The sequence below is a fragment of the Cherax quadricarinatus genome, chromosome 47, assembly GCF_038502225.1.
Source record: "Cherax quadricarinatus isolate ZL_2023a chromosome 47, ASM3850222v1, whole genome shotgun sequence".
NCBI lineage: Eukaryota > Metazoa > Arthropoda > Malacostraca > Decapoda > Parastacidae > Cherax > Cherax quadricarinatus.
The window spans coordinates 1430489-1457988 of NC_091338.1; the positions used below are offsets into that span (position 1 = coordinate 1430489).

The 27500-nt window shown below is 46.2% G+C and overlaps 1 protein-coding gene across 3 annotated transcripts in view; it reads right to left on the reverse strand.

Annotated features, from left to right (window-relative positions):
- Nucleotides 1-27500, reverse strand: part of MCU (mitochondrial calcium uniporter) — a 498142-nt gene that overhangs the window by 235192 nt on the left and 235450 nt on the right. Inside the window, exon 1 of one of the 3 annotated variants that reach the window (XM_053787858.2) lies at nucleotides 20185-20362. The exons of the other annotated variants lie outside the window; for them this stretch is intronic. Coding sequence (XP_053643833.1) covers nucleotides 20185-20208 — 24 coding nt within the window. The 5' untranslated portion in view covers nucleotides 20209-20362. Of the gene's footprint in view, nucleotides 1-20184; nucleotides 20363-27500 lie in introns of those variants that run through there. 3 annotated transcript variants of the gene reach the window in all.

The following is a 27500-nucleotide window of genomic DNA, read 5'->3' on the forward strand; positions in this document are numbered from 1 at the left end:
TGTCTCCCAGTTACAAAGCACTGACACAAAAACTTGCATAATAAAGCAGGTATCGTAAGAGCAGGTAACTTGTGAAGTTAAACAGCAACTTTCACACTTCTGTGTAACCTAAAGCCAACTTTATTTAACGTAACTTAAAATAACGAAAATATTTCTAGATTAAGGAAAGGTTGGAAACAGTTAGGCTGGTAAGATGGTAATACAGAGTACGAAGCTGTGTTGATATAAACACTATATTGATCGAGCACAATTTGTTTTAAAATATAATGAAAATGTTTTCAGTGTACAGTATAATTTAAGGTAATGGATGTTAATTAAGTAGACGAGTGCACTACGACAAAAATGTGTTTACACACACACACACACACACACACACACACACCCCAACCTGTGTAATTTAGTTATGTATTAAGGCTGCAACAAAATAAAGGCAGGCATTAAGCCATAAACACACACTCATTATCTTTACACACACACTTATTACATGCAGTCTCTCCCCTTCTCGCTCCTCCTCTCACTCTAGCCCTCCCTCTCTCCGTCTCGCTTCTCCCTCTTTCCCTCTCCTCCTCTATGCTCAACAGTACGATTTCAATTGTGTATTTTCTCACGAGCGGTAAACAGAATGGCTGCATCCCCCGGCTGTCTGGCACTCTCAGCAGACATCAGTCTTACTTTCCTCTCGCAACCTTCCACCTTTGTGACAATATTTTATATATCTGGTGGTAGCAGATTAAAATAGGAGCTCCAGTACTCTCTCTTGTTCTTTTAAAAGACTGTAGTACACTTGAATACACTTAGTTAATGAGAGGATAAGAGGCAGAGCTCCGGAAGGCAGGTAAGAGATTTATTAAGCTATTTAAGATTAGCGTTTGGTCTCTGACGCACGCAGCCATTATACTTATGTTATTCCTTAATAGCTCCGTTGATCACTGCCCCCGCGTCCCACTCTCACACTATACATCACAAAATGAAAAGTTACTAGTATAGATATAAGTACTACAAAATTAAAAATACATAAGAAAAGATGTGTATAGTGAATGAAAGAATACACAAATAACCAGCACATAGGAGACAAACTTGTGATGATGTTTAGGTCCGTCTTGGACCACTGACTAGCCACACACAAACATCAAGGGAACACAACCAGAATATAAAAGAGAAGGAAGCGGACGATGGGAATGGTAATAGTTGTGTAGTAGTACAACAGCAGTGTACAGTAGTAGTATAGTAGTAGTATAGTAGTAGTATAGTAGTAGTAGGCACAGCAGGCAGCACAGCAGGCAGCACAGCAGGCAGCACAGCAGGCAGTACAGCAGGCAGCACAGCAGGCAGCACAGCAGGCAGCACAGCAGGCAGCACAGCAGGCAGCACAGCAGGCAGCACAGCAGGCAGCACAGCAGGCAGCACAGCAGGCAGCACAGCAGGCAGCACAGCAGGCAGCACAGCAGCAGCAGCACAGCAGCAGCACAGCAGTAGCAGCAGCAGCAGAACAGCAGTAGCAGTAGCAGCACAGCAGCAGCAGCACAGCAGCAGCAGCAGCAGCAGCAGCAGCAGCACAGCAGCAGCAGCACAGCAGCAACAGCAGCAGCAAAGCAGCAGCAGCACAGCAGCAGCAGCACAGCAGCAGCAGCACAGCAGCAGCAGCAGCAGCAGCAGCAGCACAGCAGCACAACAGCGCAGCACAGCAGCAGCAGCACAGCAGCAGCAGCACAGCAGCAGCAGCACAGCAGCAGCACAGCAGCAGCAGCACAGCAAGTAGTGGTAATATAGTAGTAGTAGTGGTATAGTAGTAGTAGTAATTAATAGGAAGGAGAGAAGAGAGGAGCGGTGCAGGAGAGGTAACGACCCACGGGGGTTAGAACAAAATCCCTGCGGGACAAAAACAAACCACAGGGAAGAACCCAGCTAGACAATGACAATAAAATAAGAAATTGAAAAAGTAAGGAGAGGAGATAAAAATCAGGTCAAGTCACGGGCGTTCTGAAGTTTGGAGCATATGGCAATGTAATGTGTCTCTCTATATGTCTCTATCTGTATATCTCCCCAGTAACATTGATTCCCTTTATTCCCTACTCTTCCCAGTTATCTATGTAAATTCTTAAAGTGTAGCCCGGCACCTTGCAGTCATGCACAATCTCTCGATGAAAGCAGTCATTGCACAGACTGACAGTGTGTGGAGACGGGTGTAATTACTACTGAATCGGTCAAGTGAGCAGCTCTGCTCACTGACCTCCTGCTGCCTCCCACACTCTCCTATAATTACCACGTTCGCAGTAGCGATTCTCCTAAGGAAGGCGTGTAACCAATCATTCTTCTTAAAAATAATTGTAGCGCAAGACATAGATGTTTGGCAACATTAAGAATGTGGAAAACGTGCTGAGAACATTCACTTCTCTTCCATTCAAACACCTAAATTATTAACAACTGAAATGCATCTCATCTTCCTCTCAGGAGCACAGGTGACAAACTTCCTCCCAGGAGCACAGGTGACAATCTTACTCCCAGGAGCACAGGTGACAATCTTACTCCCAGGAGCACAGGCGACAATCTTACTCCCAGGAGCACAGGTGACAATCTTACTCCCAGGAGCACAGGTGACAATCTTACTCCCAGGAGCACAGGCGACAATCTTACTCCCAGGAGCACAGGTGACAATCTTACTCCCAGGAGCACAGGTGACAATCTTACTCCCAGGAGCACAGGTGACAATCTTACTCCCAGGAGCACAGGTGACAATCTTACTCCCAGGAGCACAGGTGACAATCTTACTCCCAGGAGCACAGGTGACAATCTTACTCCCAGGAGCACAGGTGACAATCTTACTCCCAGGAGCACAGGTGACAATCTTACTCCCAGGAGCACAGGTGACAATCTTACTCCCAGGAGCACAGGTGACAATCTTACTCCCAGGAGCACAGGTGACAATCTTACTCCCAGGAGCACAGGTGACAATCTTACTCCCAGGAGCACAGGTGACAATCTTACTCCCAGGAGCACAGGTGACAATCTTACTCCCAGGAGCACAGGTGACAATCTTACTCCCAGGAGCACAGGTGACAATCTTACTCCCAGGAGCACAGGTGACAATCTTACTCCCAGGAGTACAGGTGACAATCTTATTCCCAGGAGCACAGGTGACAATCTTACTCCCAGGAGCACAGGTGACAATCTTATTCCCAGGAGCACAGGTGACAATCTTATTCCCAGGAGCACAGGTGACAATCTTACTCCCAGGAGCACAGGTGACAATCTTACTCCCAGGAGCACAGGTGACAATCTTACTCCCAGGAGCACAGGTGACAATCTTACTCCCAGGAGCACAGGCGACAATCTTACTCCCAGGAGCACAGGCGACAATCTTCATCCCAGGAGCACAGGCGACAATCTTCATCCCAGGAGCACAGGTGACAATCTTACTCCCAGGAACACAGGCGACAATCTTCATCCCAGGAGCACAGGTGACTTGTTTATATAGTCTTCCCAGACATTACTAATGTCTAGCCTCACACTGGCATATACTAGGAAAAAATATAACTCGCTTTTCAAAGCTAGACCATAAAAAGGTTTTCTATTGGTGTTTCCCCGAGCATGGAAACAGAGCGATGGTGGGTCACCAAATGTTTGAAAACGTCGCATGTGGCAAGCTTTTGCCAGCGTGGGAAAAGGCACCAGCCGCACAAAATAAAATTTCCTCGTAAAAAAAAAAATCCTTTTAGTATATATAGTGACCCCTTGATGCAAACTACTTGCTGACGCGCTGCACTGCCATTCTCACCTGTGTCATGCCTGTGACCAGTTTCGGGAGTGGTTATTTTTCCACTGTCCCACCAGAATGTCTTGCTGGCTGCTTGATCAGACACTGTTGCTCTCTGCATTTCGAACGCCCCCACAGCCATAACAGCCTGGTTATTATGACTTTCCATAAGTATTGATTTAGCTTCATCTTAAAAACTCGTACATTCGTTCCAGCAATATTATATTAACTGGCAGAAAGTTGAAGAGTCTTGGACCATGAATGTCGACACAGTCTCCTCTAATTTCGCTTACTCAAGACACTTATTCAATGAATCATTTTGTATGGTTTAATTTTTGTGTAATTACTTTGGTAGCAGGCGACCTGGCGTGTGGTCTGTGTCCGTCTGTAACGCTGAAGGCTTGATCCTGTGTAACCTCTCAGGCAAGACCGAGAAGTAAAATGAGCCAGTCATGGCGAGTGGTTAGTTGGACGTGACTGCCTCAGTCACCTATCTAGAGACGCACACGTTCACTTAAGTGAAACTCAGACAGTTTAAGATGAGTGAGCAGAGCGAGCACCAGGCTGGAGGCATGCATACCCACCCTCCATCACGACAACTGCTGAAAGTTATGCCAACAGTCGGCATGCAGGGCACTCTGGCACAAGCTACAGAGCCACACATTACCCAGCACACGGACACACATGATGCACCACTGCTCTCTCTCTCTCTCTCTCACACACACACACACACACACACACACACACACACACACACACACACACACACACACACGATGTTCCAGAGATGGGACACAGCAACAAGGGGACACAGTTGGAAGTTGAACATACAGATGAATCACAGGGATGTTAGGATGTATTTCTTCAGTCACAGAGTAGTGAAGGTAGGATCCATTCATAGCTTTAAGCAGAGGTATGATAAGCTCATGGTGCAGGGAGAGTGACCCAGTAGCGGCCAGTTAAGAGGCGGGGCCTGGAGCTGAATCGACCCCTTCAACCACAACTAGGCGAGTACCCTCCCCCACAAACACACACACGGACCGACTAGACTGTGACTAGACTGCTGTCAAAGCTCTCGTACCCTCCACCTTGACTCTTCCTTCTCACGTATTTAAATTCTTCACGGCTGCTTATGTTTAAATCGGCTCTCCTGTTAACATTTAAAACATTTTTGCATTTTCCTTTAAACATAATTTACATATTCGTTAGTGTTGCAACCCCTGAATGGTTGCAATGATTATTATGTATATATATAATTATTATTTTTTCATTTAATTTTATATTGCTTATATTTGCGATAATAGCTAAATCGTAAATGTATTGCTTTATATTGTTATTTGACTTGTTAGGTAGGATGTAACATATTATGTGCTCAGTTCAAGTCTTGATTGTCTAACTACTGTAATTATCGCTCCTTGCTCGTTACTCTGCCGGCTTCTGAGCTGCAGTTGTCCACGGAGCTATCACGTGACAGCGTCAGCAATTACATTACAATGACCACTTATGTGTTTTATACTAATAGAATAAGGTTGGATTCTGAGGGCCCACCTCATGATCCTAGCATTTTTACTTTTCATAGTGTTAATGTAAGTGGATTGTGGTCTGAAAAAACGTTAATTTTAAATGGGGAAGTGCCCAAATACACGTCAAAATGTTCCAAGGACACCACAAGAGCTAGAGCCTCTTTCTCAATAGTGGCATAATTTTTCTGGTGTCGTTTAAGCTTAGATGAATAGTAACATATAGGATGGAGAATATCAGTGGATGTTGACTGTTGGAGCAGCACAGCACCCACTGCATAGCCACTCGCATCTATATGTAAAAAGAAGGGAAGATTGAAATTAGGACTTTTCAACACTGGAGCAGAGGATAGCAAGCGCTTCAACCTTTTGAACGAGTCTGAACAATCTCTAGTCCAGGTGAACTGAACTTTGCTACTAGTAAGCTCAGTGAGAGGAGCTGCAATCTGAGAAAAGTTTGGACAGAACCTGCGATAATATCCTGCCATACCCAGGAATCTCTGTACTCCCTTCCTATCCTGTGGCACTGGAAATTCAGAAATTGCACGAACCTTAGCCTCAATAGGAGTAACCTCACCTTGGCCGATACAAAAGCCTAGATAGGTAATCTTGGCTTGACCAAAACTACATTTAGCTAAGTTAACAGTGCGCCACTCTCTCAAACAATGCTCTGAGACGCGTCAAGTGCTGTTCCCACTCGTCACTGTACACCACTAAGTCGTCAAGGTAGGCTTCTACTCCTTCTAAATTGTGGGTCAACTCGTTCATTATACGTTGGAATGAAGCCGCCGCGTTACATAGGCGGAAGGGGGTGACGAGGTAGTTAAACAATCCATCTTGAACAGTAAAAGCAGATATTTCTCGAGCACGTTCAGTAAGCGGGACTTGATAATAGCCTCGTAAGAGATCTAAACGGCTGACAAACTGGGCTCCTGACACACGGTCAATAAGGTCGTCAATGCGAGGTAGAGGATAACCATCAGGCAAGGTGACAGAGTTCACTTTCCTGTAATCAGTACACATCCTGAAACTACAGTCAGGTTTAGGCACTAAAATACAGGGAGATGCCCATGGACTTTTACTGCGCTCAATAAGTCCGTGAGATAACAGAAAATCAACCTCTTCTCTCAATGCTTTATGCTTCGTTGGACTCATCCTATATGGTGATTGCTTAATGGGTGATGCTCCCTGTACATCAACGTCATGTACACCCAGAGTACAACGTTTAGGAACATCATTGAACAATTCAGGGAAATGCAAAATCATGTTTTTAATATCACCAGCTTTATCAATCCCAAGATTACTAAGAAAATCGTCTAGTGATTGTAGAGTCACTGAATTTTCTAAACGAACCTCTATACCTCTAGAGATGTCAGGTAGACTGACGTTTTCTTCCTCTGTCCTAGGAAGAATAGAAGTAGTAGGTAGAGGAATAGCTTCGGGATAGCGTGTTGCAGCGTCCATAATAGTAAATAAGTATTGGTTTCCTAGTTTGGTTCTAGGCAAAGGACCAACACAATCAATAATAAGACGTGAGAATGGTTCACCATCCACGGTGATAGGAATGAGAGGCGCAGGTGGAGGTGTGTGCGCTGGCTTGCCTGTCACTTGACACACGTGGCAACGTCGCACTTGATCAGCTACTGTTTCCTTCATCTTTGGCCAAGTAAAATGTTTTGCCAGTTTACCGAGTGTCTTCCTGACACCCAAATGTCCTCCTATGGGACTATTGTGAGCAAAATCAATGGCTTGTTCACGAAATGTAACTGGTAACACAACGAGATGCTTGACTGTGGTGGAAACACTATCAGCTGACAACTTGCATGTATTTTTCTCCATCAGTACACCATTACTATAATAGTAACAATTATCGAGATCCTTTGCTTCACTCTCAGTAACTGCTATATCTCTCAGTCTTTCCAGTGACTGATCAACAAACTGATCCTTGATTAAATCATCATGAGTAAGAAATTTAACGTCAGGTGTGTCCTGACTAGGCTGATGACACGGGGGAGTTGCTGTTAATGATCCTGGGCGCAGAGCGTCACTAAACAACATATTCAAGCCCAAATCATTGTCATCCACTAACTCAACAGGAGACAAGGAAGGTTGTTGAATCTTTGACATAGCTCTAGTAATTGCGCTGAGAGGAAATAAAATAGGTTTCTCTCTACAAGCTTCAATGGCATAATTATCATCAGTGTTATTATCAATCACAAGTGGGTTCTTTACATATACCAGCATGAAGGATATCGTTCCCTATCAACAAGTCCACTGACCTGATGGGAAATACACCACTGGATATACCCACTGAAATATAACCAGTATAATAGCTTGTCTGAATATAAACTTTGTGTAGAGGCACTTTTATAACAGCCCCTCCATAGGCTTCTAACAATACATCTATCTTGCAATAGGTATCATCAGTTATGGGCAGTACATCTTCTCTTAATAACGTGAGATAACTGCCAGTGTCTCTGAAAGTAATTATCTCAGTTAGATGTGATTCGTCAAATCCTATTCTACCTCTTGAAAAGTAAGGACTCATCGCTGAACGAATCTTTTCGTCAGATATACTTTCTGAAGCTAGTCATCTATCCTGAGTAACATTATTTAAAACAGTAGGATCAGAGGTATTACTAGGATTTTGGTGCCTTTGTTGCTCGGAAGAGGATACGACTTGTGCGGGGGCGCCAGCTGCACGACTGTCTCTCGCATCTCTTTCTAACTTATAGCAATACTCTCTAGCATGTCCTTTTCTGTTACAATAGTTACATTTAACTTTCTTCTTCTCGATATCAGATTTCTGTCTAGCCACAGAGACAGATTCAGGATTGTGAGTTTTCCTGGTAAAGGTACGAGAAGTTACAGTAGCAGGTACATCAGGCCGGCAATGAGCAACTGATTTAGGTTGCCAACTTCTAGGACAATCTTTAGTTACCTTGTTTCTTTGTGTTTTAGTACGTACAAGTCTGTGAGAAATCTCGTAATTGTCTGCTAACACTGCAGTTTCCAGAATATCCGAGGTAGTATGATCGATCAGATATTCTTGTATGTCCGCAGGCATACAGTTGTTAAACTCTTCGTGTAGTAACAACTGAACAAGGCTGTTGTAGTTGTTACACTTGGCAGCTCTAGACCATCTCTCAAAGGCAACTTTTTTCTCACGAGCAAACTCTACACAAGTCTGATCTTGTCGTCGTTGTAACGTACGAAATGCTCTTTGATAACTTACAGGTAACAAGTTATACGTCTCTAAAATAGTTTGTTTGACAGCGTCATAACTAATGTACTTGGCAAATGGTAAAGCAGCAGTACAAGTTTGAGCTCTTCCTGTCAATGATGTATGCAACAATGTTGCCCAGTGCTTACGTGGCTAGTTCATAGCACGTGCCTGGTTCTCAAACACATCAAAATAGGTGTCTAAGTCACTCTCAAAAAACTTAGGAACCAAGGATGCAGCTTTCTGCACATTAAATGTGTCTTGTGATCTATCAGTCTGTTGTCTTCCAAGACGAACATTTTCTCTTTGGAAATCTTCTTCGTTCAATTTCCTCTGAGCCTCTATTTGAGCAGTCTGCAACATAATGAGGCGTTCAAACCTCTCAAACTGTTCCTGAGAGATAGGACCAGTAGGTAATGGAGGAGTAGGGAAATTAACATGTCTTTCTGGACTGTCCTTAGGTCGGACACCTCGTCCAGCCGTCTCTAGAGTGTCTAGATCTGGTCTAGGATAAGTAGATACAGGTGTAGCATACACTGTACTAGTATTAGGCTGCGTCATCCAACCAGCTACACTCTGTACTAGTGTCAGTGAGGCGGGAAGGTGTGAGCGGAGGTTCACTAGGCTCAGACACTTCTGCCTTAGTTGCTCTTTCGTTATCAAATAGAGTCATACTTCCTAATTGTGACACTAGGCTTTCTGAATCTGAATCATAATCAGACATCTCTGTATGAGCAGGAAACAATATATCTTTAATTAACGCTCTGAGTTTCTGCGGTGTAATTCCTGTTATACGTCACACCGAGATATTTGGCTACTTGCCAACACGTCTGAAGTTTTAATGTACTTAACTCAGACAAAGTCAGAGTATCAATTAACTGTTTCACTTTGGCATACATCACGAAAATAATTGTACTATGAGAGAGTGATTATTGGAAACTATAATCCTGATAGGAATTTTAGTGTTGGTTGTCTTAGAGCTAGAACTCATAAACAGTATTTCCATCTCCTTGGATCAAGAGACTCAGTCAGGTACATACATCCACCTAGTATGTTGTACAAGACTAAACTCAAAGTCTTCAGATTAGGAAAGTACTCAAAGTGTTTGATCATAGAAGTACTAGTATGTCAAACTGGACAATTTCTCCAACACCTTGGATCAAGAGCATCCCGGACAGTTTCTCCAACACCTTGGATCAAGAGCCTCCCGGACAGGCCCCCATTTGTTACAAAAAACGCGATTCTGAAAGCTTAGAGATCTCCAGTGAATACTAGAAAGGACTGCCCTTCTAGCATTCAGCCTGTTACTGGGTTTTCGTAACAAGTAGTCAGTATCCTTGTCCAATTATCCATTAAAATTCAGTATTATTCAATAGTGCTTCAGGATTACAACTGGTAGGCTACTAACTAGAGAAATTAAAATTTAATAAATTTATAAAGTCTAGAGGTATATTATCAAATTAAATTAAATTAATCACAATAATCAAAATAATATCAATCTCTCTCGTATACAAAAGTATTGTGCTGAAAGCACATATCACATTTATAATTCTTAAGTACCGTCTGGTACATTAACATTTAATAAGATATTACAAATATGTACAAGTATGTATGCGTGTAAGTGCTCTAAGTAGTTCACTATGTCTCACGACTCGACTAGACTTAAACAAGTGACTGACAAAGTCCTCTCATAAACTAACTTCTTAACCGACTGGCAACCAGAACAGTCTGCTTGAACAACAAAAAGAATGCTAAGCCCAATAGCAATACAACAAGCAACTGCGACACAGAATCAGGAACAAGGAGATAATATAACGACACTAAGTAGGGACCATCTGCAGATCCTCCACAAGTCACAAAACTCCCATACTACTGAATCTAAGTTCAGCATAAGAAAATCCCCGACTGTGATAATACACAGAAACCAGTACAAATTAAGTCAGAAGCTATAGCTCAGGACCTGAGATGCTCAGAGTGTCTATGAGAGACAACCTCAGTACAACGTCGAAAATCACTAAGTCTATACAAGGTTCTGTGAACAGAGTTCTACAGAACTAACAAGAATAATGAGACAGACAATCTGTCCGACCACCAAGAGAGTCTAGAGCAGACTGAATACTTCACGTGAGGTGAGGACACCCCCCCCCTCGATCACGTGATAGCTCCGTGGACAACTGCAGCTCAGACTTTAAAGTTCCTTTGTCAATGTCTTGTGTTTCCGTGTCTCGCTGCCCGAGTCCACTAATGGCTAAGTCAGCCATGCTGGCTACAAACATTTTCCCATCTTCTTTCGTCTTTCTTATGGGGTCTCTTTAAATTTGTACATTTTAACACACTTTAATTTTCTCTAGTAATGTTTAAACCTAAACACTGGAACCTATAATGTTAATAATGTTGAGGCCATCATTTCCATCCTGGATAGTAAGTATAATGACTACACTACACCCTCTCTGACATTATCTCTCACACACTACACTACACCCTCTCTGACATTATCTCTCACACACTACACTACACCCTCTCTGACATTATCTCTCACACACTACACTACACCCTCTCTGACATTATCTCTCACACACTACACTACACCCTCCCTGACATTATCTCTCACACACTACACTACACCCTCCCTGACATTATCTCTCAGACTTTACACCTGTGTATTAAAGCACAGAGATGTATACACTCACAATACACTGGATACCTTTCCGTTGTGTGACCTTGGTCACTCGTCACACCCAGTCTTGACAGAGATAAGTGTTTGTAGTGTTACTCCTGAACAGTAACTTAAGTGTGACTTTATAAAAAGTGGGTTCCCCTCCAAGGTGCCACATCTTAACTTTATAGTGCCAAGAGTATCTTCAAGAGGGGTGCCACATGCTGGTTAAGAGCTCTTGATTCAAGGAATTATAGCGAGGCTGAGAGATAGGGAAGGAGAAAGGGAGAGAAACGGGGAGAGAGGGAGAAACTCAGTAAGTGTAGCAACAATGCCAGGAGGAAGTGGGTAGCCCTGTCAGATGTCTGGAGGAGTGAGGGAGCCTCTGCAGTCAGCTGCAGGAGTGGAGTACACCCCTTTAGTCGTCTGGAGGAGTAGAGGAGCCTTCACTTGTGTAGAGGAGTGGAGGAGCTTCCAGTCATAAGTCTCCGGAGTGGCGGGGCGTGAAATGGAGGGATGAATGGTCCCTCGCGGCGCCCACTCTCCCCTCTCATCCCCTCACACCCACTCACTTCCCCTCTCTTTCCCCTTACATTAAGTCACTGACGTCTTGCAGACCATCTTGTGACGTACCACCATTCTCAAATTACTATCTTAATTTTTGTTTAGCGATACCCAACGTCAAATTTCTGATTGTGGCTAGCACCAACAGCCTGGTCATCAGGCCAGCAACCGAGAAACCTGGTCTGGGACCGGGCCGCGGGGGCGGTGACCCCTGAAATTGACGCCAGATACTCGAGATACACGTGAAAGATATTTGAAGAATGTTGTCGGGGTCATCGCTCCTGCGATCCCGTCCCAGACTAGGCCTCCTGGTTGATCAGGATTTGATTAACCAGGCTGTTTCTGTTGGCGGAGTCTAACTTATGAACTCCAACCCAGCTCATCAGGAACTAATCTGAGGAACTTATCAAGGTTACAAAGACTATAAAATGTACATTTAATTAAAAAAAATTAGAGTTAAGTGAGCGACGGTACTATATTCCGAAAAATACAGCACCGGGGGACTACAAGCATACCCAGTAATGTGAACATAACAATGGAGGAACACTCCAGCAGGCCTACTGGCCCATACATGGCAAGTCTTTCAAACCCATTGACAAAAATATTTTTACCCAACCTATTTCCAATCTAGGTGTCTGACTGACTTTCTGCGAGCAGTGAAGGTTCTCTCTATACCTCCAGATCAGCAATTTCATCTACCTTAAACAAGGCTGTTAAGAGTAAAGCAGAGTATCCCAGCCTGGAGAGAACAAGCGACTTAAAGAGTATCATCACTGCTTTGCTATCTCTTACACCCATGGTTGTAGTTAAGAGACTGTTGTGATGAATAACAAAAAGGCACAATACCGTGACTGGAACGATACACAAATAACCCGCACATAAAAGACAGAAGCTTACGACGACGTTTCGGTCCGACTTGGACCATTGTCAATGGTCCAAGTCGGACCGAAACGTCGTCGTAAGCTTCTGTCTTTTATGTGCGGGTTATTTGTGTACTGTTGTGATGCTTCACGGCGAGATCTTCTCGCATCACTAACTCCCTCTCATTAATTTTTCGTTCCGAGTTTTTTTTCTTACACTCCATTCCAGTATTTTTTTCATAAATTTATCACAGCTGAGTAACTGGAGGATAGATCCAATTCCTTGGATGAAGAGCTCTTCAGCAGCATCAAGCCCCCCCCCCTCGTTCCTACAGGGTTCCTGAAAGTTGACACAATGTTGTATCTGTAGCCAATTAAACCAGGAAGGATGCTTCATTACAACAAGTGAAACAGACTTTAATTACGATGCTCGGTGATAAGTAAAGATGAAGTGAGATAATGAGAAAGTCACAGGAGGTAATGTGTACACGCACTGGTGGAGCCCTGGGCTGGGTGGTGGAGCCCTGGGCTGGGTGGTGGAGCCCTGGGCTGGGTGGTGGAGCCCTGGGCTGGGTGGTGGAGCCCTGGGCTGGGTGGTGGAGCCCTAGGCTGGGTGGTGGAGCCCTAGGCTGGGTGGTGGAGCCCTAGGCTGGGTGGTGGAGCCCTGGGCTGGGCGGTGGAACCCTGGGCTGGGCGGTGGAGCCTAGGTTTCACCGCTAGCGTGTTAAAGTTGATACACCAGTTACCGTAGAGTTAACGCGATACACCTGACCAACACACCTGCAGCCCCCCACACACACACACCTGCAGCCCCCCCACACACACACACACCTGCAGCCCCCCCCACACACACACACACACCTGCAGCCCCCCCACACACACCTGCAGCCCCCCCCCACACACACACACCTGCAGCCCCCCCCACACACACACACACACACCTGCAGCCCCCCCACACACACCTGCAGCCCCCCACACACACCTGCAGCCCCCCCACACACACCTGCAGCCCCCCCACACACACCTGCAGCCCCCCCACACACACCTGCAGCCCCCCCCCACACACACACACCTGCAGCCCCCCCACACACACCTGCAGCCCCCCCACACACACCTGCAGCCCCCCCACACACACCTGCAGCCCCCCCACACACCTGCAGCCCCCCCACACACACCTGCAGCCCCCACGCACACACCTGCAGCCCCCACACACCTGCAGCCCCCACACCACATTCTCTCCTGTCTTACATTTAACTCCTACAATAGTGTCACTTTTCACTCACTTGAAACTGTCTGCCCAGATAAACACTTTATAATGTGGCCGACACTTGGCCATTATAGGAAAACGTACCTGTGACTTACCTGTGACCTGTTTCCAGGCTCATTGTGTCCTTGTAACCTGTCCTAAGGATACGCTTCCTTGTTTGACTGCCTGGTCAAGCAGGTTGTTGCTGCCAGCGACCAGCAGGCCTGCACAGTAGTCACGTGTAAATAAAACTTTTATTAAACGATCTGATTTGGGTAGAGAAAGAGGTTGTCTTCGGTTAGTTCCAGGCAGCGCGAAACATGGCATGAGACTATGACCGCGGGTTCAATCCCGGCCGGGGGTATGGTTTGGATGGCTTGATTAAACTCCACGCAGAGCGAAACAAAGGTTTGCTATACACCAAGTGTGTACAACACCTGTGTACAACACCTGTGTACAACATCCATCACAGGTAATGGGGTTCAATTTCGTTTCGAGAACTTACCAGGTGTTCGTTAGTATTTGTGACAACACATGTTAACACGTGCCTCAGCGACGCAGAACATTACACACCACTTAACTTGATAAATATTAACTAAAGAATTGAAATATCTTCAGAATGAAACACTAAGATTTGTTAAAGAACTCTCACAAAAGGTCAACAATACTCAGTGTGATAAACGAAGTCAAAGGTTTATTTTATTGTAAGATTAGAATCATTCTTGTGGCATGAGGAGTACTAGGAATGAGAGCCGAGAACACTAGGAATGAGAGCCGAGAACACTAGGAATGAGAGCCGAGAACACTAGGAATGAGAGCCGAGAACACTAGGAATGAGAGCCGAGAACACTAGGAATGAGAGCGAGAACACTAGGAATGAGAGCCGAGAACACTAGGAACGAGAGCCGAGAACACTAGGAATGAGAGCCAGGAGCACTAGGAATGAGAGCCAGGAGCACTAGGAATGAGAGCCAGGAGCACTAGGAATGAGAGCCAGGAGCACTAGGAATGAAGTTTTGAGTACTAGGAATGACGTCGTGTAACAATAGGACTGAGGACCAGAAGGATTACGAATTTGATTCGCTTGTTCTATCACACAAGGCTTTTCTACACTTTTGTATATTCTCATTAAAAAAAAAGCAATTTGTTCCCTGCATTGGACCTTATCATTTCAGCTGACATGCATAAGTGCATTTGCCTGTGCAGCAGCACTATCCATGCTGAGAAATCTGTGTGGTGGCCGTGCAGTTGCGAAGCTTTATACTGAAAAAGCTTATCTGTGCCCACGACACTTCTAAACTCGTAAAATGAAATTTCAAGGTTCACTGACTTGTGACTCGCGGAAATTTGAGGTGACTTTTATGTGGAAGAAACTGCATCTTTATTGCAGAGATCACTCTGGGACAAGACACTTCCACAAGTCCTGACAAACACAAGTGCGCACACGGTCAACATTTTGCAACAAGACTTGTCCCGGAACTGAGAAGCAAGCAGTATGAATATGAAGACCCTAACATGGCGACCCTTAAAGGAAAGCTAGTGAAGGCACATATTCACGACGTATATAATTCCAAGATAAATTGACAGTGTTGACAGGAGACTAAAGCAGGTAGGGAGACAAAGGTGAAGCTAAATACACAGATAAATCACAATGACAATTTTAGTCTCAGGGTGGTAGAGATAGTGAACTACATTAGAAAGTTGAATGCTCATTCTATACACAGCTTCAAGTGCGACAGGGCCAGGCAGGCCAGAACCAAATAAAGTCATCGCCTTCCTGAAGTCTCCCAGCTCAGGCTGACACATGGCATTACCCGACGTACAAAATGCATCTGGAAAATAAGAGGAAACCATTGTTGGCTTGTGGTGCCACAATATATCACAAAGAGATAGCAACACACTGCTGATGTATCCAATTTAATTTATTAAAATGTGTGGGGGGCCACTTTACACCCTCACTCCCAACCTGTGTGGGGAGCGCTGCCCCCCACCAGTAGAAGGGAGGTGCTCACCTCCTCAACGTTCAACCATGACCTTTCCAATACTCTCTGCTTCAGTTGTCTTAAAAACCTTCACCGTGGACGAGAAAACGCAAGAAATTTGATTGAAGACAAAGGGAAGAAACTGGAGTGTAATGCTCCCCTCCCCTGAAGCCGGAGTGAGGGGTGTAGATGGCCCATGTTCTCCTCCTACCCCCCCCCTCTCTCAGTAGCCTCCATTATTATACCAGTATATCAATAGCCAAATATACCCTCATGTTTATGAAACAGCACGCGGTTTATGGAATTTTACCGAGGAGACGTTTCGCCCACCAGGGACTCTACCTGTTGATAAATAATAAAGTGTCTGATGGACGAAAAGTCTTCTTAATAAAATGCCATAAACCGCGAACTGTCTCTTATTAAATCATTGTATTATGATCGTTTTGAAGTTTGACAAAGAATAAAACCCATCATACTCTAACATTAAACCCACCTTACCCTGGCTGTAAGATTTAGCTCACAAATTTCCAATTTGTAGGTTAGTTAAACCCGTGACAGATTTTTCCTAGCGTGGCAGACTGACCTGAGGCATCAGTCTGCCAAGTTAATTGCCTGTTCAACCAATCTGTTGCTTGTAAAATGACTTCTCTGTACCTAACACTAGGCCTATCACGTTCACTAACAAGCACGTTCTAAAAGGTTTATCCTAACCAGTTCATCATCCCAACTAGCACGCTGTTTGTATTAATATCTAAATGCATCTCGAGTCCTCAAATTTATTTTGTGTCGCAAATTCCCTATTATCCATAATCTCGAGGACGAAGAGATGGGGAGGGGAGGGTAAGAAAGGAAGGAGAGGAGAACCTGAGTGGGGAGAGAAAAGACAGAAGATGGGGGGAGGGGCAAGATGAGGGAATAAGATATCTATATCAGAACATTTCGACAGTGGACGACAAGACAGCGCATGTAGAATAACGGACAAAAAAATACCGATAAATAGGGTGATACGAACACACACGGCAAACTTTTACTGTCCATTGCGTCTCTCAAACGTTAATTTTATTCAAGTCGTGACTTGAAAAAAAAAAACTCGTTTTTGTTCTGGTACAAGTGAGTGTGAAAGAGGGAAGGTGTTGAGAGTTAGTGAGTGGTGTAGTACCCAGGATGCAGAAGAGTGTAGGTCTACCCCAGGTTGGCACTAACATCAAGAGTGACTCGAGAAAAACTTGTGTACAAGAATACGATATTAAAATCATTCATTCCGTAAAAATTAACGTACGTTCATTTAGGAAAGAGAAAGGAAAACGTCACAATACCGTAACTTGACGATGGTCCGGGGTGGCCGGTGGACCGAAGCGTCATGAGGGTCCTCTTAAGTGCAGGTTATTGGTGAACCGAGTGAAATTTGTTAAACATCAGCGTGGCAACTCTTACCTACCCAGTCACAGGTGCAGCAACACTTTCTTAAGAACATAAAGGAGGAATACCGCAGTAGGCCTGGTGGACCATACTAGGCAGATCCTTCACAAATCCGACCCACTAACAGAATAAACGCTACCCAAGCAATAAGCTTTGATAATTCTATTTACTACCGTGCAAGTCCCACTCAAATTCAACCCCTCTCACTCGTGTATTTATTCAATGTAAACCTGAAACTACAAGGTTTTAGTTTCGATAACCCTACTAGGCAGACCGTTCCACTCAACTACCCTATTTCCAAACCAGTACTTTATTAATATCCTTTCTAAATCTAAATTTATCTAATTTGAATCCATTACTGCTGGTTCTCTCTTGGAGGGATATCATCAAAACTTTATTTATATCCCCTTTGTTAATACCCATCTTCCACTTGTACACTTGGCTCACGTCTCCCCTCATTCTTCGTCTTACAAGCGAGTGTAATTTAAGGAACTTCAATCTTTCTTCATACGGAAGATTTCTAATGCTATGTATTAATTTAATTCCCCCCCCACCCTCCCGTACCCCACACAGCAACAATCTTACCTGCATTTTTTTTAATTTACTTACGACGCCCAGTAGCAATCTGGTGGTACGTGGCGTGTCAGGCAGTGTCAACAAATATGGTGCAAAGACACTTGGTGCTCACCAAACCAAGTTTCACCCCGTGTCGAACTTTTTGCAAGCTCTAACCAAGGTGAAACGTTGTTTATAATAATTGTTGTGCACCAGGTGTGTCTACCGGAGAGGGAGGGAAGGTGATCATAAAAAGTATTTGAGGCATTTCGGTCAACCACCCTCAGAAGTTGTGTGATCCGCTCATCAGCAGCAAAAGTCACGACACTACAAGCGACACATTGAGATTTCTAGACGATGATTCTCATTCTCTCAAGAGCAAATGTGAAATAAGAGCTGATAGTTCTTATTCAAGTACCTGATAAGGCACACACACACATGGGGGAGAGAGAGACATGACAGACATAGGAGACAGTATCATTCCCACCCAGGACCCAAGCCAAACCCAACTTCTCCATAGAAAGGTGACCCAGCAGTGGGAACCCGGAAGGACACGTCTGAGATGAGGCAGGGGAAAGAAGCAGGGAGCGAAAAAGCAGGGTGTGGGGGAGAGGCAGGGATGGAGGGAGAGGCAGGGAGTGAGGGAGGGATTGCCACCACGCCACGCGTGTTGTTCCCTAAAGGTCAAAGGTGAAGAGGAACTTCCTCGTGCCACGCCTCCTGTCCCCTCCACGGTGGTCACCACCACCACCACGCATCCTGTCCCCACCACGGTGGTCACCACCACCACGCATCCTGTCCCCACCACGGTGGTCACCACCACCACGCATCCTGTCCCCACCACGGTGGTCACCACCACCACGCATCCTGTCCCCACCACGGTGGTCACCACCACCACGCATCCTGTCCCCACCACGGTGGTCACCACCACCACGCATCCTGTCCCCACCATGGTGGTCACCACCACCACGCATCCTGTCCCCACCATGGTGGTCACCACCACCACGCATCCTGTCCACACCATGGTGGTCACCACCACCACGCATCCTGTCCCCACCATGGTGGTCACCACCACCACGCATCCTGTCCCCACCATGGTGGTCACCACCACCACGCATCCTGTCCCCACCATGGTGGTCACCACCACCACGCATCCTGTCCACACCATGGTGGTCACCACCACCACGCATCCTGTCCCCACCATGGTGGTCACCACCACCACGCATCCTGTCCCCACCATGGTGGTCACCACCACCACGCATCCTGTCCCCACCATGGTGGTCACCACCACCACGCATCCTGTCCCCACCATGGTGGTCACCACCACCACGCATCCTGTCCACACCATGGTGGTCACCACCACCACGCATCCTGTCCCCACCATGGTGGTCACCACCACCACGCATCCTGTCCCCACCACGGTGGTCACCACCACCACGCATCCTGTCCCCACCACGGTGGTCACCACCACCACGCATCCTGTCCCCACCACGGTGGTCACCACCACCACGCATCCTGTCCCCACCACGGTGGTCACCACCACCACGCATCCTGTCCCCACCATGGTGGTCACCACCACCACGCATCCTGTCCCCACCAGCGTGGTCACCACCACCACGCATCCTGTCCCCACCATGGTGGTCACCACCACCACGCATCCTGTCCCCACCACGGTGGTCACCACCACCACGCATCCTGTCCCCACCAGGCAGCGGCGTGGATATGCACGCGCGCACGCACACGCCCACGCCCACACCCACACAGGAGCCGAGTCTCGACCCCTGCAACCACAATTAGGTGAGTACACACGACCTAGTAGCGAGGAGGCGAGGCCAGAAGCTGTGAATCGACCCCTGCAACCATAAAAACCGAGCACAAACACACCAATTATACTCACCTGCCAGTATCACCTGTTCACTTTTTATCTTGGCACGTCATGAACACTGATGTATTTGTGTGGTCACCGCCTGAGGCTCAATTAACAAGTACCTCACTCCAGCACGTTCAGTTTACCCCTGGATGAACACCAAGACCACCAGGATTTTACCACTCTCAGTAGATAAACACCAGTTTAAGTAGGAGGGGGGGATGTTGGGTGTTCGTGAAAGGTAGGGGGGGTGTTTTGGGGATCTTGAAGGAGAATCGTCTTTGGAGCGTCCGTGAAGAGGGGGCTGTGTTTGACATCATTGAAAGTGAAGAGGGAGGGACGTGATGGGGAGAACCGTTTTTGACGCCCGTGAGGGGAATGTTTAAGTGTGCAGTCATTAATTGAACTAATATAGTCAAGAATAAACAGAATAGACGCGGACTCGAACCGTGGTCCCCGTTGACAGTTTTTCATCACGTCTCGAATTGAATAATTAGTCACGTTTGTAAGTGTATATTCCCAATCCATGTTCCCTTACCTGGTGGGGGAGGGAGAGGCACATACGAGTGTGGGAGGGGCGGGGACGGGGACGGCGGCGGAAGCACCACCACCACCTCACCAGCAGGTGGTCTATGGGAAGCAGCAGGTGAAACAGGTGCTCCTGACAAAGACTTACGTCTCACCTGCCGTAAAGACAACACCTGGCCCGAGGCACGTCGACCTCACTACTAAGGCCACCACAGCACCATGAAGTTTACACCAATATAACCCTAAATATAATTAAGATAACCAATCTGAAGATAAGCAGCCGCTGTAAAGCGTGGCTGCAGCTGTGGTGGGTCTCTGTGGCAAGCATTACCGCCATGATAACCATCTCACCACCTAGTGATAAGCCTCCACCAGGGGAGATAAAACACATTAAGAGAGCGCTAAACCCGCAAGGGTCAGACAGAAGACATTGAGGCATCACCCATGGGAACTTCTGAAACTCCTTCAGCAATTTCAAATGGAGACACTGAGGTACTCGGGGGAGAGGGGGGGGGAGATGAACTCTCTAACAAACGACTTTGATTCGAGGAAAGACACTAAACTCAGCTCCAGCACCTATGATCAAGAGCGCTTCAACAGACTTTCTCTCATATTTGCGTCCAGTAACGTATATACAGAAAATATTGCAACAGTAAACGCAACCAGAGGTATCCCCCGTCCTAGTGTCCTGATACAGGTATCCCCGTCCTAGTGTCCTGATACAGGTATCCCCGTCCTAGTGTCCTGATACAGGTATCCCCGTCCTAGTGTCCTGATACAGGTATCCCCGTCCTAGTGTCCTGATACAGGTATCCCCGTCCTAGTGTCCTGATACAGGTACCCCCGTCCTAGTGTCCTGATACAGGTATCCCCGTCCTAGTGTCCTGATACAGGTATCCCCGTCCTAGTGTCCTGATACAGGTATCCCCGTCCTAGTGTCTTGATACAGGTATCCCCGTCCTAGTGTCCTGATACAGGTATCCTGATACAGGTATCCCCGTCCTAGTGTCCTGATACAGGTATCCCCGTCCTAGTGTCGTGATACAGTATCCCCGTCCTAGTGTCCTGATACAGGTACCCCCGTCCTAGTGTCCTGTCAGGTATCCCCGTCCTAGTGTCCTGATACAGGTATCCCCGTCCTAGTGTCCTATACAGGTGTCCTAGTGTCCTGATACAGGTATCCCCGTCCTAGTGTCCTGATACAGGTATCCCCGTCCTAGTGTCCTGATACAGGTATCCCCGTCCTAGTGTCCTGATACAGGTATCCCCGTCCTAGTGTCCTGATACAGGTATCCCCGTCCTAGTGTCCTGATACACGCGTCTCCCTACTAGTATCTATGTTACGTAATACAGGTATCCCGTCTTTCTCAACATGTGCAACGACACACTTCAGCTTCTTAAGATCCGTCACAGACATTAACCACCAACATTACTCACCATATCATATTAGAGGTTGAAACCAAGCATGAACGCTCGTTTAGTGTCACCAGCGAGTGTTCGGTGTCTTCACTAACGCTACTCTCAGAGTGGCTTGTCAGCGTTCCTATGATGTATGTATAAGGAATCATCAACATACACAGAGCAGAATCAACATGTACAGTGGAGCATCAACATAAATGCAGCATCAATATCTACACAAAGGTTTTAGATAGTTTTTTATAACTTCAATAAGATTATTAAATATGCTAATGTTTTAGTAAATACTAGACTTTTAATGAAACTGAGCCCAAGAGCTACATGTTATAGGATAACACTGGGGCCAAGAGCTACAGCCTCCACATTATACTTTACAATTCTCGCTACATTTAAATAATTGAAGGGAATTTAAATGAAGTTGTCGATGTTAAATATCGATAGAAGTAATTTTATATAGTAGCACAAGTTGGAATTAAGAACAGGAATACGAAAATCTTCATTTAAATTACAAGCAGAAAGGAATGAAAATCTTAATTAAACCAGAAGAATCCCAGCAGGGAACTCAGAGATAATTACTCTCTCACTCTCCCTCTCTCACTTACTCTCACCCTCCCTCCCTCCCACTCACTCACTCATTCACCGTCTCACTCACTCACACTCACACACACACACACACACACACACACACACACACACACACACACACATTTTTGATTTTGATAAAGCTCATGGAGCGGGGAGAGAGAGGGTCTAGTAGCAACCGGTGAAGAGGCGGGGCCAGGAGCTAGGACTCGACCCCTGCAACCACAAATAGGTGAGTACAAATAGGTGAGTACACACACACACACAGGACCCTGTACACCGTGTACGTTAGGCCCATATTGGAGTATGCGGCACCAGTTTGGAACCCACACCTAGCCAAGCACGTAAAGAAACTAGAGAAAGTGCAAAGGTTTGCAACAAGACTAGTCCCAGAGCTAAGAGGTATGTCCTACGAGGAGAGGTTAAGGGAAATCAACCTGACGACACTGGAGGACAGGAGAGATAGGGGGGACATGATAACGACATACAAAATACTGAGAGGAATTGACAAGGTGGACAAAGACAGGATGTTCCAGAGATTGGACACAGTAACAAGGGGACACAGTTGGAAGCTGAAGACACAGATGAATCACAGGGATGTTAGGAAGTATTTCTTCAGCCACAGAGTAGTCAGTAAGTGGAATAGTTTGGGAAGCGATGTAGTGGAGGCAGGATCCATACATAGCTTTAAGCAGAGGTATGATAAAGCTCACGGCTCAGGGAGAGTGACCTAGTAGCGATCAGTGAAGAGGCGGGGCCAGGAGCTCGGACTCGACCCCCGCAACCTCAACTAGGTGAGTACAACTAGGTGAGTACACACACACACACACACACACACACACACACACACACACACAAGGGGTCAAAGTAGAAAGTTGAGGACTCAGATGAACCACACTGATGTTAGGAAGTATTTCTTCAGTCACAGTTGTCAGGAAGTGGAATAGTCTGGGAAGTGATGTAGTGGAGGCAGGATCCATACACAGCTTTAAGAAGAAGTATGATAAAGCTCATGGAGCGGGAAAAGTGACAGTAGCTGCCAGTGAAGAGACGGGGCCAGGAGCTGTGAATCGACCCCTGCAACCACAACTAGGCGAGTACACTCATAGTTTCTCTCAGGGTGTAAATGTTCTGGTCTTCGAACTTCTCTGAGGTTACTGAATGTGTCACTCTTCACCCCCGCCCCTTCACTGCTAGTACCGTAGGGTCTTTCTACCCCTACTGTCAAACTGTCCCCTTCCTGTTGTTGACGGTGAAAGACTGCTAGACAACAAGGAGGTAATACTGGAAACATTCTTTAAATCCAGTTTCTGGAGTGTAATGTTTACATGCTGAACCATCACCTGCGTACCCAGGACACTCGTGACTGACCCCCCGCATTCCCAGGACACTCGTGACTGACCCTCAGCTGCTCTCTTGCCTCCAAATGAAATTCGTCAGTGGTTCACACAATAATATTGAAAGAATCTGACTGACTAATTGCCAAGCTTACATGGTGGGTGGAGCGTATGACTAGGGGTGTCACAGTGTGGGCGTGAAGCTGTGGGTTATAAATACTGTACTCCAGTGTGGGTGTATACTACCAAACACTTTTCCAACTCAACTGGAATACAAATACAATATTTGAAGTGTATACAATGCCATCCTACAAGGCCAACATTGAATTTATACAATTAAAATTAAAAATATATATGAAAAATTCCAGCAATCTTGAATTGGTAAGACGCACACATTTGTACAGTTAGAAAATGTGTGTTTTTTTTTTTTACACATTTCTGGATATAATATACCTTGTATGATAAAAATGTTGAGTCAGTAAAATGTTCTTAATATTTTCCAATCAAAGGTAGTGCGCTAGAGTGATTATCGAAGTATAGGGAAACTATTTTAGCCCAGTCATGTGAAATTCTTGACTTTAATCCGGTGTTAAACTTTTAAAATTGACTCGGAATTTCCAGAAAGATGACACTCTTGGGCGTCGCTTTAAAGCATTGCTAAAATTAATGCTTTCGGGGTCTATGATCTTTGTTTCTTTAGTGTTTGGGTATAAAAAAAATATACATAATCAGTATATTTAGAATTTGAGAGTTTTTGTTAGTGACTGAGTGAGGTGTGACCATTGTGTAATAGCGCACAAAGTGTGTGAAAAAGAAACTGGAAAAAGCGAGCATAGGAATTTTTTTTTTTTAACTTTCTAGCAAATGGAACACACAAAAACAGTGAACGAAGTAAACTCCAACGCTGTCACAATGAAAAGCTCTGTTCCCCCAAGGCACAGTTCTCGCCTCAATTCACCTTTTTCTCATATCCAACAGACATAAATCATAACATAGTATCATCCTTAGCAGCTGACGCTAGAATCTGTACACAAGTGTCATCTGCCGAGGTCACTGTACATCTCCAAGCCGATATCATAAAGGTATTTCAGAGGCGATTGACAATGTGATATTCAATGAGGTCGAATGTCAGTTTCTCCTTGATAGAAATTTAATTCATCGATAAAACTTGTGTGACATCTTATAAGAGTAGTTTGTCTATTTTCTCTTTTTCATCACTAAATTGTCTCGGGAAATTTTACTCTGTTTATACAGAGCTACATTAGTAGATACACCAGCCAGTGTGAGCATTACAGGTGGTGACAGTGACAACACACTGCTGCTGCTCCTCAATCTGCGTGCTTACCTCACATCTATCATCCAGATCATGCAACAACCTGGCCACTCTGCAACACGGTAAAATAGACACTGATACCAGAAGAGGTCTTTATAAACAACCTTTCGCTCGTATTCACAGCAAAACGCAATTTACACATTTCCCAAATAACTGGCACTAAGAATAAACTTCAGAGATGCTTTCGGATCGTTTTGAATCATTATTAAACATCGTCTGAAGTTTCCTTCTGTTATCTGAATTCTTCCATCCAAGGTATTCTTAAGATATTCTTCTTTACGTCCTCTTCAATAAAAGTTTACACCTACCATACCCGTGGACAATACCTTCCATCGTACACCGTGACGGTCATGTTGACACGGAAGAGCTACGTGTTTCAGCACTCCTCAGTGCTCAGTATTGTGGATGCTGCTCCTTCAGGAATCAATCAGTATCGAGAGAGTTCACAAAGGGACTGAAGAGGAAGACCAAAGTAAATCTGTGGCAAGGAATTTACCCAAGTGGTGCCCATGTTGACAATGGTGTGGTGGTGGTGGTGGTGGTGGTGGTGGTGGTGGTGGTGGTGGTGGTGGTGGTGGTGGTGGTGCTGGTGGTGGTGGTGGTGGTGGTGGTGGTGGTGCTGGTGATGGTGGTCGTGATGGTGGTGGTGGTGGTGGTGGTGGTGGTGGTGGTGGTGGTGGTGGTGGTGGTGGTGGTGGTGGTGGTGGTGGTGGTGGTGGTGGTGGTGGTGGTGGTGGTGGTGGTGGTGGTGGTGGTGGTGGTGGTGGTGGTGGTGGTGGTGGTGGTGGTGGTGGTGGTGGTGGTGGTGGTGGTGGTGGTGGTGGTGGTGGTGGTGGTGGTGGTGGTGGTGGTGGTGGTGGTGGTGGTGGTGGTGGTGGTGGTGGTGGTGGTGGTGGTGGTGGTGGTGGTGGCGGTGGTGGTGGCGGTGGTGGTGGTGGTGGTGGTGGTGGTGGTGGCGGTGGGTGGTGGTGGTGGTGGTGGGTGGTGGCTGGTGGTGATGGTGGTGGTGGTGGTGGTGGCTGGTGGTGGTGGTGGTGGTGGTGGTGGTGGTGGTGGTGGTGGTGGTGGTGGTGGTGGTGGTGGTGGTGGTGGTGGTGGTGGTGGTGGTGCTGCTGCTGCTGCTGCTGCTGCTGCTGCTGCTGCTGCTGCTGCTGCTGCTGCTGCTGCTGCTGCTGCTGCTGCTGCTGCTGCTGCTGCTGCTGCTGCTGCTGCTGCTGCTGCTGCTGCTGCTGCTGCTGCTGCTGCTGCTGCTGCTGCTGCTGCTGCTGCTGCTGCTGCTGCTGCTGCTGCTGCTGCTGCTGCTGCTGCTGCTGCTGCTGCTGCTGCTGCTGCTGCTGCTGCTGCTGCTGCTGCTGCTGCTGCTGCTGCTGCTGCTGCTGCTGCTGCTGCTGCTGCTGCTGCTGCTGCTGCTGCTGCTGCTGCTGCTGCTGCTGCTGCTGCTGCTGCTGCTGCTGCTGCTGCTGCTGCTGCTGCTGCTGCTGCTGCTGCTGCTGCTGCTGCTGCTGCTGCTGCTGCTGCTGCTGCTGCTGCTGCTGCTGCTGCTGCTGCTGCTGCTGCTGCTGCTGCTGCTGCTGCTGCTGCTGCTGCTGCTGCTGCTGCTGCTGCTGCTGCTGCTGCTGCTGCTGCTGCTGCTGCTGCTGCTACATTACTAACGGTACGAGCCATAATCACTGTACATATTTCACTATTACACGTTAAAACAGCATTTCTAAACGTTCTTATTTTTGAAAAAAATATCCAGTCTTTGCAACATGTGGAATTCAGAGACTAGTGCATAGTTTATTCAAGCTAATACGTCTCTCATATTACTATTTCATATACATCTCGCATATGTCTTTCGCTTCTAAAGTTTATTTTACATGAATTTAATCAATCATTTTCCATTTCCGGATGGCGGGAAGCAGACAATTCAGTATATATCCTCTGGAGACAGAAGTTGCTGGTGCGTGGCAGCTAAATGCTGCAGCAGCATCACTCTCCTCAGTGTACTTGTTCACAATTCTCAACTTCTCGCCTCAGTCTCTATCACCACAGGTGCATCTTCTCCACCGGCGTCACCAGTGGAGAAGATGCACAGGTTGCGGAGTTGAGACATTTCTGGGGACAACATTTCGCCCGGAAGACATTTTTTTCAAGCCATTATTTTGTAAGGCTCTACACAGAGCGAAACGTTGTCCTGATGAAAGTTTATCCTGCTATTTGTGTCTTTTCCTTACTCTCCATCCTTCACACGTCTCTCCCTCTCTTACTGCTTCATCCTTGACATACATCATCAGCTTTACTCTCCGCCCCCTTGTGTCATGCTAGTGATCCATCTTTCCTGTCTTCTTCTTCATACTTCACACCTATGTCCCACCTCGCCCATCCAGTGTGACCATCCAATGTAACCTTCCTCAATTATTCACCTCCCGCATCGTTCCCACACCCACAATGGAATGCTGCAGTGAACTTCAATGATTAAACTGTTTAATTCTGTGAATTTGTGAAACAATACAACTATGTAGAGCAGTTGCGAGCAGGAGCAGCGGGACGCCCTCTGGTAGGCTGCAAAGCGAACTAATTTTACTTACTCCTGTCTTAACATGCAGATCTTCGGAGTTTAAAGGCTTAGAAACCCCACTGAAACAAAATTTCCTAGAGTTAAGAGGATCAAAGCCC